This window comes from Channa argus, chromosome 4 (genome assembly GCF_033026475.1).
Source record: "Channa argus isolate prfri chromosome 4, Channa argus male v1.0, whole genome shotgun sequence".
NCBI lineage: Eukaryota > Metazoa > Chordata > Actinopteri > Anabantiformes > Channidae > Channa > Channa argus.
Window position 1 is genome coordinate 6,723,930 of NC_090200.1, and position 14,475 is coordinate 6,738,404.

Below are 14,475 nucleotides of genomic sequence, written 5' to 3' on the forward strand. Positions count from 1 at the left end.
CAAGCTATAAATGTTACACTTGTTTTACAGCAAACTCACCAGGCTTGTTCTCAGCAATGGTAATGAGGTAAAACACTCCTCTACTGGACAATAACTGTGATACAATGGGCAGAAATCTGTCAATCACCTCTCGCCCTCGTTGCCCACCAGCCCAGGCAGCCTCTATGCCCGTCTTGCCAACCTGTGGGGAGGGGGAGACAAACTTATTACATATTGATATGTTTCATATCTCTGAAATTCAGATAACATGGCGCAAAGCTCAGCTACCTCTTCAGACGGGGTCACCACATAAGGAGGGTTAAACAGGAGCACATCAACCTTTCCACGCAGCTGGGGTAGGAGGCCATCCACCTTAATCAAAAGGAAAATAAATAAAGACAACTGCATTTTTCTGATCTTAAAAATTGTACAGAATCCCATGTTTTCATATATTCTAAACACTTGTGGAGGCACAAGGCGTACAAGTGTGATCTTTTCAGCTATGAGCATGTCCGTGTAAATGAAGCCTCATCAGAACTATAAAGTGATACCTAGTGTCTTGTAAATAACATAACCCCCAAAAATAAGTTGTTTGATACATAAATTAAACCAACTGCATTTTACTAAATCAGTTTTGTTGAGACGTGGTTCAATAATGGGGCAGAGAAACAAGAGTAGATTCTTTGTGCAAATACAATTCAGGTAATCATCAATAATTAGCTCTGTCATAAAAATCTATGAAAAATAAGTGAGTCCTACCAAGTCTGTGATGACAGGCTGCAGTAAGACACTGTTGCAGGACGCTGTCTGTGCTGTGCACTGTGCTGCTGCGGGATTCACATCAGTGCAACTGGAAGATTAACCCCAACACAAATGAACATTACAGCATGGCCACTGCTTTTACATTTGTAAAATTGATATAGGACAATATTTTAATCAAGAAAGTCTCTTACAGATATAGAGCAGCTGGTCCAACCACTGATGCCAGAAATGCTGACACCACCCCGGAGCCACTGCCAACCTCAAGACACACGCACGGCCTGGACATGGTGAAGAAGAATGCGTGTGAGACTCATAGTCTGGTGAACTAAAGAAAATAGGTTTTGAAAATGCAGTGAACAGTGTGTTACCTCATGTGCTGCAGCTTCTCTGCATCTTTCTCCAGAGCATCAATTAAAAGGAAAGAATCCTCCGCAGGCTCGTAGACATCTCTGAAGTCTCCGCGTCCAGCGTGGGAGTAAAGCGGTGTGGGATAGTTTGTAGACATGGTCGCTTCACAGCTGGAGCCCAGAAGTCATTAGCTACTTGTTACCCGTCTGCACGTGTTTCCGGCTCTGTAACATTTAGGAATTACTGTTAATTGTAACGTCGGTCTCGTTTCATATTTAACTCGGGTTAACTTAAGTCGAAATATCGCTAATATTCTCAGGCCACTAATTAAGGACACATGGCTGAACAATATGAATGTGAAGTTAGCATCCGATGCTCATACAATCTACTGCCGTGTTTACTGACCTCGTCACGGTGACGCACCCTTCTTCTTGGCGTTTATTGGCGGATAGCAAACAATGCGCATTACTGCCACCATGTGGTATGGAGGCTAATCTCACACCGCTTTTCCAGCCTAAAAGCACAAAAACGTAAAAATACATCTTCCTCATCTTTCACAACAAAGTGCAGATGAAAGTACATCATGTTTGGTACTTGAACTGTACTTAAATTTCTTAAACAATGTACTTCAATCTGTAGTAAAGTAAGGTTTTATATAGAAAAGATTAACTTTGTTTTTATTTCATTATTTTACCAATGAAATTATTCAGATTTCTTTATTAGCAGAATTTCACCAAACAATTCTAAACAGTATTTCACGTTTCATGTTTATAATCTACCCAGAAACACATGATTTTGATGTGTCAAATGTGTTGGTGTTCTTTATAACGGACCTCCATCTAACTAGTTTATGCAATTTTTATGTATTTTTTTGAGTGATTATTAAAAATTGGCTTAGTGCTAAGTAGACAAAACAGTAGCCCAGTAAATTGTATCAGTGGTACAGTTTTGACTTATTGTTGGTTCGATCCTGAGTTCTACGTCTGGTTGTAAATTCATGAAACAGAGGAGAACTTGAAGAGGGGTCAGCGATGGGCTGTGTGGACAAATGGACCTAATCATGGTCAACACAGGCTCTTGATATGGATCAGTTCCCAGTCCTCCATTGCTTTTTGGTGCAGACTTAAACATTTTACTGTGGCTAGACAAGGTATTGTTGGAAGGTAATATTAAAGCTGTGCAAACCCGACCTAAACACCTAAACTCCTGTTGTCAGTGGGGATTAAACCACCAAACGTATCAGAAAGCACAGTTCAGCACAGTTCTGTTTGACAGTTGTCAGCATGCACTGTGACAATGATCAAGATCAAAGAGAAATCTGGAAAAACAGCAGACTGAACCTGTGTTGCACATCACTGCCACATGAGTCCTCTCTTAAGATTCTTCAAGTTTAGCTTTGACACATGAAGGATTAAACTCAGTGTAACCTGATTTGTTCATGTACCTTTACTGTATTTGTAATGTACTTAAAAAAAAGGTTAATTCTTTAAAAAAGCCTTATGAGAATCAGTAAATGTACATTTTTAAGCCTAGGTTAATATTCAGAGGCGCTCAGAGAAGACACGCTGACAGTCTGAAGTGGTTTATTAAGTAGTAAAGTAAAGAGTAAAAAGCTCTGAGAAACACTCAGTTGTCCTAGTCAAATCGTTCAGGGTGTTGAGCTGGAGCTTCAGAGGATATGAGTTCAAACCTCATTACATTTTAGTAAATAATAAAAGAAGATTCAGATGCACTCAGAGAAACCTTTGCACTTGTCTGACCAAACAGCTCAGGCTGTTAAGAGTAGTGTTTGAAATCTCTGTGGATGTTTGTTTGATTCCTGTGTCCAAAGTAAAGAGTGAAAAGCTCTGAGGAAAGAAAAAAAAAAAAAAACTGTCCATTGAAATGTCTCAGGTTGATAGGGGTTTGCTTGATGGTACTTTGGATGAAGGATACGTTCTTATTGGGGCTGATTTTTAAAAGGCAGGTGTCCAAAATACAGAGGGAAAAGAATTGAACCAACATCCTCTGCATTTCCAACCTGTTCTCTAACAATCCGAGCTACTTAAACAAAACAAGGAGGTTTTTACTCTTTACTTTTGAGACCTGCCGTCAAAATTCTCTGACCCCCACAAAAAGCAAATCCACATGCGCAGAGATTTCAAACACACCTCTTAACAGCCTGAGCCCTTTGTTCAGACGAGTTTCTCTGAGTGCTTTTAAAACTTCTTTTGTGTGATGGATTTTAATATTTACTTAATGTAATGAGGCTTCAACCCATATCCTCTGAAGTCCCAGCTCAGTGTCTAAGCCCCTAAGCTATTTGCCTGGACAACAAAGAGTCTTCTCTCTAAGAGCCTGAGCTATTTTATATATCTGGTGTTCAATTTGTAAATGTTTGGTGGTTTGATCCCCACTAAGAGTTTGGGGGCTTTAGGAGCTTTACCATATCTTCCTACTGTCATCTAACAAAGCACCCAGTTATCTGCAGAAACTGATGGAGACCACTTTATACATTTACTGACCAATTGCTAATTTTGCATTTACCTTAAATGACACGGGTTGTATATTTGACTTTAATGCAAATTCTTATTTGTCTAAACAGGAGGAAAGGAGAAAGACAACTTTGTTGCAAAGAGTGAGGCCTGAACTTGACACATCTAGATGTGTCCACAAAATCCAGCTGTGTTACCATCTCCATTGAATTTACTATCCAGGAGACTGTTTCACATAATTTAAATGAATTGGAAGATTGATAACCAAATGGTCGATGCTCCATTAAGAAATCAATAATAGTTCTAGTTAAGTACTATTTTGATTTACAAATGAATCAAACAATTAAACATTCAAGTTTATGTTGTTTATCGGCAGATGATATATATGTAGTAAATTTTAATAGTCATTTTTATTAACAGGTCACCTAAACACTACTGTAAAGTTAATACATGATGAAACCTCTATAATGCACTAACAAATCAAACAAAGCACATAGACACAGAGACTAATACCTCTGGGATCAAATTATAGCTTCTCACCCAAACGCTAAACTGCTTACATGTGTCTCATTAGCCAGTTTTCCTTGTTTATGACTATAAAATGACACCTCTAATGCCCTGAGGCACCGAGCCAATCTGAGGTGTTGAAACAAAGTGCAATGACGCAACATTAGGATGAAAACAAGTAAACAAGTCAAATGGCTTTGTTTCCTCTACTTGTTCAAACTAAAGAAGTTTCAAAGCTGTGTTGTTCAACTCATGCAGTCTTTCATCCACCATCAAAAGACAAATTTTTTTTTTTTAGGGCAGTTCACTTTCTTATAGAGAGTAGAGAGCAGAACACAACTAGAATTGATGGTAATTGTGTGTTTAAACATTGATAAACAATTTATCCAATAACCATCCATTTACCTCAAAACTAAAAGTTTTAAGTTAAGGATGACAGTCTACACTTAAAGCACATCTTGATATTTTTTTATTCCAGTATATTTGGTAACTATTTGAAATGTCTCCATTAGCTAAGAAAGGTGAGTCATTTGCTATAGCTCTAATCTTTTATTTCATAATTCTCACATTCACCTGATACTTTCAGGTACTTTCTGAAAATAGTAGATTCCTGTGTCTTTGGTGTTAAGGACTTTTCACACAGAGTCCACTAGTATTTTCACCAATACATCCTACAAATATAGAACCTTCACAGACCTTTTCATTGCAGACAGACTGGAGATCCTGGGCCTTTAAAGATCTGCAGTGAAGGCAGGATGAAGGAGGATGAACGGAGAGGCCTACAGCACCTCTGGCACAATTGGTATCAGGATCTTCTCAGAAATTAGGAGTCTGAAGCTTCTGGCAGTCAGAGTCTGACAGTATCTAAAGGATGGAATAATTCAACACTTGAAAAACACTTAAATGTAAGCGTTTAGACATTTCAACAATTTACTAAGGTTAAAACAAAAAGGTTTTTGCTCTTCAATGATAATGCTAAGAGTTAATGCTACTGAGTAGGTTTGCTCTCACTGGTTAATCGTTAAAAAAAATACGCCTTCTGCAAAAGTGGCATGTAAAAAGGATACATGAATAAAAACTAGAAATAAATTTGAGGAACAATGGAGGAAGAGAAGGTGGAGAGGGGCTGATGAAGTTACAAGGTTAAAACGATGAGACAGAATTTACATCATCTCTTGGGGTTCACGGAAAATGGGAGGGTGAGGAAGATAAATTAACTGTCTGGCAAAGAGTTCGATCACTTGTCCTCTCACCTCCACTCTGCTTATTTTTTCCCTGATGGATGGCACTGGAAGCCCACACCTCTGCTTCCCCAACCTTAACACCTCCTGCAGGCGACTGCTACGACCACCGTCTGAGGCTGCTCTGCTCTACACCCTATTTTTCGCTCTCTCTCTGCTCACCGTCACACTCAATTCACTCGTCATCTTCTCCATCTCACACTTTCGGCAGCTTCACACCCCGACCAACACCTTGCTACTGTCTCTGGCTGTGTCCGACCTGCTGTTGGGTTTGGTGGTGATGCCTATTGAAGGCCTGCGTTACATTGAGACATGTTGGCTGCTGGGGAGGTTACTATGTGCTCTGAGTCCTTATTTCTTTTACTGTCTTATCTCTGCCTCCTTGGGTCACATGGTGCTCATATCCATAGTTCGCTATCTCACCATCTGTGACCCTCTGAAACAAAACTCTAAAATTACAATGACTAATGTTAAAATCTGTATCTGTGTCTGCTGGGCCTCTTCAGTTATCTACAATGGGTTCATTCTGATGGAGCACATGGGGAACCCAGACAGATTCAGCTCCTGCCACGGGGAATGTGTTGTGGTAATCAGCTACATCCCGGGAACTATTGACCTCTTTGTCACATTTGTTGGGCCCTGTACTGTCATGGCTGTGCTTTACATGAGGGTGTTTCTGGTTGCCGTTTCTCAGATGCGTGTCATTCAGTCACAGACTGCTGCCACTAATACGAAAGCAGCTCCAAATGTTAAAAAAACTCAAGGGAAGGCAGCCAGGACTCTTGGCATTCTGATAGTGGTGTATTTAATGTGTTACTGCCCTTACTACTACCCCGTGGTTGCAGGTGAGGACACTTCCACTAACTTGTCTTATTTCTCCATATTGACTTGGATCATGTTGTTGAATTCGTGTTTAAACCCTCTGATTTACGCTCTGTTCTACCCCTGGTTTAGAAAAAGTATCACGTTTTTCTTCACATTCAGAATAATGCAGGCTCACTCTCGGGAGGTTATGATCATGTAGGCAGGAGTTGAATGCATCAGTGAACGGTCATTTTTCAGTCTAATGGAAACAATCTCACCTTTCAGACTGTTCTGAAGGATAACAGAGATCCACACCTGACCTCAAGCCCAGAGTTTCCTATTGTGTCACACACAGTGTCACACACTTCTCTCAATTATAAGTTGTATTTTTTTTTTAATCTGCCAGTAAAATGTTATTACATTTGTTATTATTAACAATGCAAACATGCATCTTCAAGATATATAGAGATGGATGTTTTGTCATTTCTAGTTCTTCCCGTTTAAAAGATACAGTGATACAAAAATCATACCAACATTTTTATTAACAGATTTTAGTTTAGTGGTGCAGTATAATTGCACAAATTCTGACTAAACAGGCCATTGACTTGGTTTAATGTGTTTCTCTGTTATTCGTGTTGATTAGTGTTTTCTGATCACCGTCACTATTATTAAGGATCTGAATGTAGCTTCTTTACACTTCTCTTCCCCAGCGGTGCAATTAAAATAATCTAATCATCTTGGAGTTTATCTGTCATATTGCTGTAAAATATACTTGTGTTTTGCTGGAAATTTCTGTGTCTAAAGAAAACAGGAAATCTGATGTTTTTTGAAGACCAACGTGTAACAAACAGCACTTACTCTCCCTGTTCTCCAAGGTTCCTCTGTCACAACAGAAAGGAGAAATTACAGATGCTCTGTTATACATTTGGTTTTTACTGCACATGGCAAGTTCAAAAACACTGTAGCAAAGAAGTTATGACAAAACACAAATATATTATGGAGCTGAAAATACTGTCTGCCTTCAAACAAAATTTAAAAAATGCATTATGATGCAAAACAAAACCGAAGTACTGGGGCATTGAAATAATATAAATGTTTAAAAACTTATTTGGAGAAAAACAAGTTTCTCATTATGTGTAGGATGTAGGTACATATCAGATGTTAACTAGTTAATTCGGAGTTCTGACTGCATTGTCCTACAGAATATCATAGTACAGAAATGGATTTAATGTCCTAATGGGAATAAAGACATAATTACATAGTCAACAGTGAGATCTCAGGACATTTTGAGCTTCTTATAACCATTGTCAGACCCTGTATTGTCATAAGTTAGTGATTATAGACAACATTACTGTCACTGCAGCTCAAACTGCTACATAAAAAAAAAAACACAGCCAGGACTTTAGGGATTGTAATGGCTTTGATTCTTACACATTTCTGCCATTCTGCTTCTCTTGCTTATCCTCCCCCTCCATATTGCCTTATGAGCTCCTGTGTGAAACAAAACAATACAGAATATGCAGTCACTTTAAACTTGGCAAAAGGATCCTGACATTTTACACTATTGTATGAAATTCCAGACGAGATTGAGAAAAGGGTGATTCAAATAATTCAGTACAGTACGGCAGAGGTTGCAAAGCCATTTCAAAGAATCTAAGACCACACAAACACCAGAGTCAGAGCCCTTATCTCCAAATTGAAAAAAAACTTTGCATCATGAAATTTCACAAGGGTGGCCATCCTTCCAAAAGTCACCTATGAACTCAGATATGACCCGAGCAGTAAATGAAATACGAGCAAAGGACAAAAAGGAAATTTGAGAAGCTGCAGGGCTTTTAGATTAGATATTAGGACCCCGACATTTCTCTTTCCCTTCGGTTCAAAGCAAGAAGCTGCACTGCTCTGCCTCTTGGCACCTTTTGTTGTTTTGCACCTGTCACTTTCAAATCCCTCCACAGGTGAATGGTCGACCTGTTACAAAAGCTTGGCATCAAACTTAACTGGGCAAGATGGGCCTATAGTTAGCCTGGTTGCACAGATCAGCAAGTTCTGAGTACTTAAGCTTATTCTTTTCTTTAATCAAAAGGTCAGGTTTCTTTATTTGCACCCATATGAAAATGAGTTTTGCACAACAAAAGAAAAGAAATCATCATCCAATCATACTGCTCATGTAACAATATTTAAAAAAACTAATTCCCTAAACCAAACTCTTATGGGCCAGAAGGATGTAATGACAATCTCAATGAAAAACTAAAGCTGTGGCAAACGTTATGCTCCAGTCCTTTGCCAGCTTTCTCAAAACCTGATTGTGGCTCCATTTGTAGCCCCCTTGTGAGAGCGTAGCCTTGCAACCTGACAGAATGTGTTGGAGGCTTAAATTCGAGGCATCACACACAGTAACACTCCTTAACACAGGTTCTGTGGGCAGGCGATTACAGCGTATATACTGCCATGACAGTGAAGTTTGCCCAAAAAATTATTATTTATTAAATAATTCTAACTTTAGACAGTTTTTTTGCTTTAAGGAAGTTGTATTACCTTTGCTGCCTTGTCTTCATTTTCATTACCCGAGTTAGTTTTAGAGTCAGCTCAATTTAAATTCTATGCAGTTTACACCTTTTAATGGTCAGGATTTCTGTGCAAGCAGCAATATTACTATATTGTCAGGCTTTTAGCATTTGCTTCAAAGTAATGTACTGTACGCTAGCTGTATTTCTAAAATGATTTCCAACCGGGTCGTTTAACATTTTGTTTTTTTAAGATAATATTGGATTAATTTATTATTTTCAAAGTAAAACTTTATATATTCTTTAAATAATACAACTTTACAGTTTTCCTGATATATGAACAAAAACTACAACTATAACAAAGATATTAAAGGGAGGGGAAAGATTATGATGACAGATGTTACATCATCTCTTGGGTTGTGGAAAATGGGGAGGTGTAAATAGATAAATTAACTGCTTGGTGCGGCGGCTAGTTCGTTTGCCTCCACTTCCATCTCTGCTACTCCCCTCCCTCATGGATCAAACTGGGAGCCCTCAACTCTGCTTCCCCAACTTCAACACCTCCTGCAGACGACTGCTACGACCACCGTCGGAGGCTGTTCTGCTCTACACCCTGCTCGGTTTTGCGTCTCTGCTCACCGTGACACTAAATTCGCTCGTCATATTCTCTATCTCACACTTCCGGCAGCTTCACACCCCGACCAACACTCTGTTACTGTCTCTGGCTGTGTGTGACATGCTATTGGGTTTGCTTGTGATGCCCATTGAAGGTCTGCGTTACATTGAGACATGTTGGCTGCTGGGGAGGTTACTATGTGCTCTGAGTCCTTATATTTTTTACTGTCTTATCTCTGCCTCATTGGGTCACATGGTGCTCATATCCATAGTCCGTTATCTGACCATCTGTGACCCACTGAAGCACAGCTCTAAAATCACCATGACTAATGTTAAAATGTGTATTCTTCTGTGTTGGACATCTTCAGTTATCTACAATGGGTTAATTCTAATGGACCACATGGGGAACCCTGACAGGTTCAGCTCCTGTCATGGAGAATGTGTAGTGGTAATCAGCTACATCCCAGGAACCATTGACCTCTTTTTCACGTTTGTTGGGCCCTGTACTGTCATGGCTGTGCTTTACATGAGGGTGTTTCTGGTTGCTCTTACTCAGATGCGTGTCATTCGCTCACAGGCTGCTGCCACCAGTGACAGATTGGCTCCAACTGCTAAAAAATCCCACATGAAGGCAGCCAGGACTCTTGGGATACTGATAGTGGTATTTCTAATGTGTTACTGCCCTTATTACTATCCCACATTTGTAGGTGAGGACACTTCGACACGCTTGTCATATTACTCTATATTAACTTGGATTGAGTTGTTGAATTCTTGTTTAAACCCTTTAATTTATGCTATGTTCTACCCCTGGTTTAGAAAAGCTCTCAAACTCTTCTTCACATTCAGAATACTGCAGGCTCAGTCCCGGGAGGTTATGATCATGTGAAGTTGAAAGGAGTTGAAAAACACTGACCTTTGACATAGAGATTCAGATTTTGTCACACAGATTATAAACAGAGGTGTGTGTCCAGGTTAGGTTTTCTCATGAACACAGACCTCAGTGCTGAGTGAGGCGCATTACTTTGTTATGTCTGTCAGCAGACTGTTATTACAGTAAGTATACAATGATTAAACACAACACAAAGTTTAGAAGTGGACTGGTGTCAGAACAAACAGTGCATCGCACCTGCAGAGTCAAAATGGTCAGAGTGTCCATGCTGACCCGGTAAACGTTGTGTTTAATGTGGCTGATCTATGAACAAATATAAAGCATGTTCATAGTAAAAGTTGCTGTTATTTCAAATGTATCACCAATAATCCTTTAGTTTTTCCGTAACCCATTTGTCATAAGCCCTAGGAAATCATGGATTTAATTTAGTTTTTATGCACTTGTATTATTAAAATAGTCTCAACATTGTTCACAGCATGTTCTTTCATGTTTAATTTTTTTTCATTTGCACTCAAATTTAAGTTTCATCTTTTATCACATACAGTTTGTTAGTAGTATGTGATGATGCTGAACTTTAAAGAGCCTTTCTGATTTGTGTTCTGATTTACTAACTCGTTATCTAAAATACTTGATGTACACTCAAAAATAGCATACAAGTAGTTTTCAAATATTTTGATAAGTTCTTAGTAAAACCAATTCAATCACATGACATATATGGAATAATACATTACATGGTCTGAAACAAAAACCCACGTGTGATTACTGGCAAAGTTTAGGTAGATTACGTTAAACCACATGACCGAACAATACCAATGCATACGATGTAATAGAAATAGTTTCATTCTAGCTTACTTTGTTCAATCTTATTTTAGATATTTTATGTGTGTATTTATAACTTTAAAAATAAGCCTATGTAAATTCATATTAGTTGTGAAAAAAACATAAAGGCCATTTTTCACTCGTTTTTATAAAATATTGAGTGTCTTTTAATCTTATGAGATTAAAATTTTTTATAGTTCTACAAAGCCATCGACCTAACAGGTCCAATTCCTGTGTGTTCTCAACAGGCTGTGTCAAGCTGGAGGAACTTGATGTGTACTTGACAGCACTGTAATTGCCAGAGACAGCTATCAATATGTTTTCCAACTCTTTTGCAAGAAAGTAAACAAGGGTTCCTTCCAATAGGTGGAAATGTTTAACATGTTGGATTTGTAAAGTTTTGTGGCTTTATAGATTATTTTAGCATGAGGTGTCATTTATTTTTACGTGAGACAAAAAATATTTTTACTTGATTTATGGAGATATGCTCCAAAACTATGCACGTCAGTGACACAGACTGAGAGAACAGCCCTTCTGACTGATCAAAAAACACCTAAACCTGTGGGTCAACTCTAACATGGAAGGTACCCTTTCATATCTAAATGCCCATTTATGAAAAGCCAGGAGTTTTGACACACCGTGCGTATATTTCCAGCCCCATGCAACAGCTAGCCTGAATTACTAAAGTTGTGTATTGTAGCTCTAAACAATTACTTGTTAATATTTAAAGTTATAAACATAACTTCTTGAAGTTGCAAAGTTGACAAAACAATATAAAATGGTTCTGTTAAACATTTATTTCACTTGGACAACAATGCACCTCTGTTGCTCGTTTATTGAACTGGATTTAAGAGTTAGAGCTGCAAAACGGATTAAACAAACATTTTAACTTTTGACATCCTGGCCAGTAATAATAATAATAATAATAATAATAATAATAATAATAATAATAACAATAATAATAAAAGGTCAATGAACGATTAGCAAAGGCACTAGATCTGTTATGTAAAAATAGTATGTGGTAATAATTCATTAATAAACACTAAAGATAAATGTGAACCATGTTGGAGAGAGTGAACAAAAAGTTTGGCTGATGAAGTTAAAGATTATGACGATGACGGGAGACATAAGTTACATCATCTTCATAGAAAAATGGGAGGGTAGCTTAAAAGGACAATAAATTAACCGTCTGGTGCATCATTACTTCATTTCCCTCCACTTGATCTCTCCTCCTTCCCTGCTTGATGGACGGTACCAGTGGCCCCCCACTCTGCTTCCCCAACCTCAACTCCTCCTGCAGACGACTGCTACGACCACCTTCTGAGACTGTTCTACTCTACACCCTGCTCGCCTTTGTCTCTCTGCTCACCGTGACACTCAATGCACTTGTCATCTTCTCCATCTACTACTTCCGGCAGCTCCACACCCCGACCAACAACCTGCTACTGTCTCTGGCTGTGTGCGACCTGGGAGTGGGACTGCTGGTGATGCCTATTGAAGGTCTGCGTTACATTGAGACATGTTGGCTGCTGGGGAGGTTAATGTGTGCTCTGAGTCCTTATCTCTTTTACTGTCTGGTGTCGACCTCCTTGGGTCACATGGTGCTCATATCCATAGTTCGTTATCTGACCATCTGTGACCCACTGCAACACAACTCTAAGATCACCATCACTAATGTTAACATCTGTGTCTGTCTATGTTGGGCCAGTTCAATTATCTACAATGGGTTAATTCTGATGGAGCACATGGGGAACCCGGACAGATTCAGCTCCTGCCACGGGGAATGTGTTGTGGTCGTCAACTACATCCCAGGAACTATTGACCTCTTTGTCACATTTGTTGGGCCCTGTACTGTCATGGTTGTGCTGTATTTAAAGGTGTTTCTTGTTGCTCTTTCTCAAATGCGTGTAATTCAGTCACAGACTGCTGCTACCAATGCTAAAGCAGCTCTAACCACTAAACAATCACAAGGGAAGGCAGCCAGGACTCTTGGCATTCTGATAGTTGTGTTTCTAATGTGTTTCTGCCCTTATTACTACCCAACATTTGCAGGTGAGGACACCTCTACCAACTTGTCCTATTACTTCATATTAACTTGGATTGAGTTACTAAACTCTTGCTTAAATCCTCTTATTTATGCTATGTTCTACCCCTGGTTTAGAAAGGCTATAAAACTAATCTTTACACTCAGAATACTGCAGGTTCACTCTCGAGAGGTTTGCATTGTGTAGTTGAAAATGAAAGAATGTGTCATTTTTTACACTTTTTAAACACTGTCTCACCTCAGAACAGACTGTTTTGAAGCACCACAGAAAACCTAACCACCGGCCTCACACAGAAAATACACATCTAAATGCTCAATGAAGTGCAATAATGCACAAAGGCTTATGTCACTGCAAATGTCTGATTGTAAATCATGTGTGCGTGTCAATAAAACATTACATATACAAATATACATTTAAAGGCAAAGATTCATCTTAATTTTATAAAAGGCTTTTCTTACATTTATCAGCTATGATTCCAGTTTTGTCTCCAGATTGTCATAAGCTCCATGATACAAAATAACCAAACATGTTTAATGTACTATAATAACTATCATACAGTAAATACAAAGCCAAAAAATACACATACAAATAATACACGTTAACTGGTTGTAATATACAGTACAATAACAGTACACATTTCTGGTTCTCTGTGTATTCTCATCAGATTACTATGACTTAGAAAGTGGATGCACTGCATTCTAGACATCAATGCTATTAAAAAGTCATCTATCAGTTACTTTAATGCAACGTTGCTGTTACATTAACTTGTCAATTTTCCCGTTGTCTAAATAAACATGAAACTGTGCATGTTCTGTCCACCTAAAATAACAGCACTTAAAAATGTCCACACACACTAACACTACCTCCTCGTATTTATTGTGGATCATCGCACTGGCCACATAATGTTCCCACTCAGCACCTTGCATTACATTGCTTTCTCATCAATGAATTCCTTATACAACATTTCAGTGTGAAGATTAACATGGTTAAAAGCAGTCACACAGTAGAAAAAAACAAATATTGCTGTAATGCCCCCAAACCAGACGTGCCCCCAGTGGACACTGTAAGTGATTCTTACAGTGTCATTATAAATCTAAACAAATTATTCATCCCTGCCAATTTACATACAGTGACAAGACATGTACAATCTGTCTGTACCCGGAGGAATACATGGGACCTAAGGTAACTTCAGGTGCTTGGTACAGAAGAAATTCTTAATGGCAACATGTTTTTTATATTACAATAATCCATTTTTTAATATTTTTAAGATATATCACTTGATCGTGTTTCAACTGAAGCTAACATCTATCTGAGCAGCTGGCACTAGGCCTGCTTGCCAACTCGTTTTCTCATCAACAAACTCCTCACATCCTTTCTATACAGCGAGCCCCTAGTGTGATCAAGTTCCAGAGTCAGTAGGCCTCCCTCCAGCTCTGGAGCCAGGCCTTGACAGTTTCCCACATAAGCTTTATGGGGACTGTTATC

General features: G+C 38.7%; 4 protein-coding genes across 7 annotated transcripts in view; 3 read left to right on the top strand and 1 right to left on the bottom strand.

The window, feature by feature from the left end:
- The window catches only part of n6amt1 (N-6 adenine-specific DNA methyltransferase 1), a 32,956-nt gene that overhangs the window by 1,500 nt on the left and 16,981 nt on the right, over nucleotides 1-14,475 (bottom strand). For 3 of the 4 annotated variants that reach the window (XM_067502651.1, XM_067502649.1, XM_067502652.1), the window contains 7 exons: nucleotides 4,767-4,934; nucleotides 1,495-1,603; nucleotides 1,110-1,313; nucleotides 933-1,019; nucleotides 739-829; nucleotides 268-351; nucleotides 40-181 (listed from right to left, as the gene is read on the bottom strand). In XM_067502651.1, the coding sequence (XP_067358752.1) occupies nucleotides 40-181; nucleotides 268-351; nucleotides 739-829; nucleotides 933-1,019; nucleotides 1,110-1,246 (541 nt within the window). In that variant the 5' untranslated portion in view covers nucleotides 1,247-1,313; nucleotides 1,495-1,603; nucleotides 4,767-4,934. Of the gene's footprint in view, nucleotides 1-39; nucleotides 182-267; nucleotides 352-738; nucleotides 830-932; nucleotides 1,020-1,109; nucleotides 1,314-1,494; nucleotides 1,604-4,766; nucleotides 4,935-7,546; nucleotides 7,607-14,475 lie in introns of all 4 variants that reach the window. The other variant, XM_067502650.1, reaches the window with a different exon arrangement.
- LOC137126159 (trace amine-associated receptor 13c-like) lies at nucleotides 4,943-6,335 on the top strand. The gene has a single exon (XM_067502647.1). It carries the CDS (start codon nucleotides 5,349-5,351, stop codon nucleotides 6,333-6,335), a length of 987 nt encoding a protein of 328 aa, XP_067358748.1. The 5' UTR covers nucleotides 4,943-5,348.
- Nucleotides 9,051-10,322, top strand: LOC137126044 (trace amine-associated receptor 13c-like). The gene has a single exon (XM_067502444.1). It carries the CDS (start codon nucleotides 9,137-9,139, stop codon nucleotides 10,121-10,123), a length of 987 nt encoding a protein of 328 aa, XP_067358545.1. The 5' UTR covers nucleotides 9,051-9,136; the 3' UTR covers nucleotides 10,124-10,322.
- Nucleotides 12,008-13,263, top strand: LOC137126085 (trace amine-associated receptor 13c-like). Its single transcript, XM_067502526.1, has one exon. It carries the CDS (start codon nucleotides 12,190-12,192, stop codon nucleotides 13,174-13,176), a length of 987 nt encoding a protein of 328 aa, XP_067358627.1. The 5' UTR covers nucleotides 12,008-12,189; the 3' UTR covers nucleotides 13,177-13,263.

Excerpts from the sequence above, each read along its gene's own strand:
- LOC137126085 (XM_067502526.1), top strand. The coding sequence starts at position 12,190 with ATGGACGGTACCAGTGGCCCCCCACTCTGCTTCCCCAACCTCAACTCC.
- LOC137126159 (XM_067502647.1), top strand. The coding sequence starts at position 5,349 with ATGGATGGCACTGGAAGCCCACACCTCTGCTTCCCCAACCTTAACACC.
- LOC137126044 (XM_067502444.1), top strand. The coding sequence starts at position 9,137 with ATGGATCAAACTGGGAGCCCTCAACTCTGCTTCCCCAACTTCAACACC.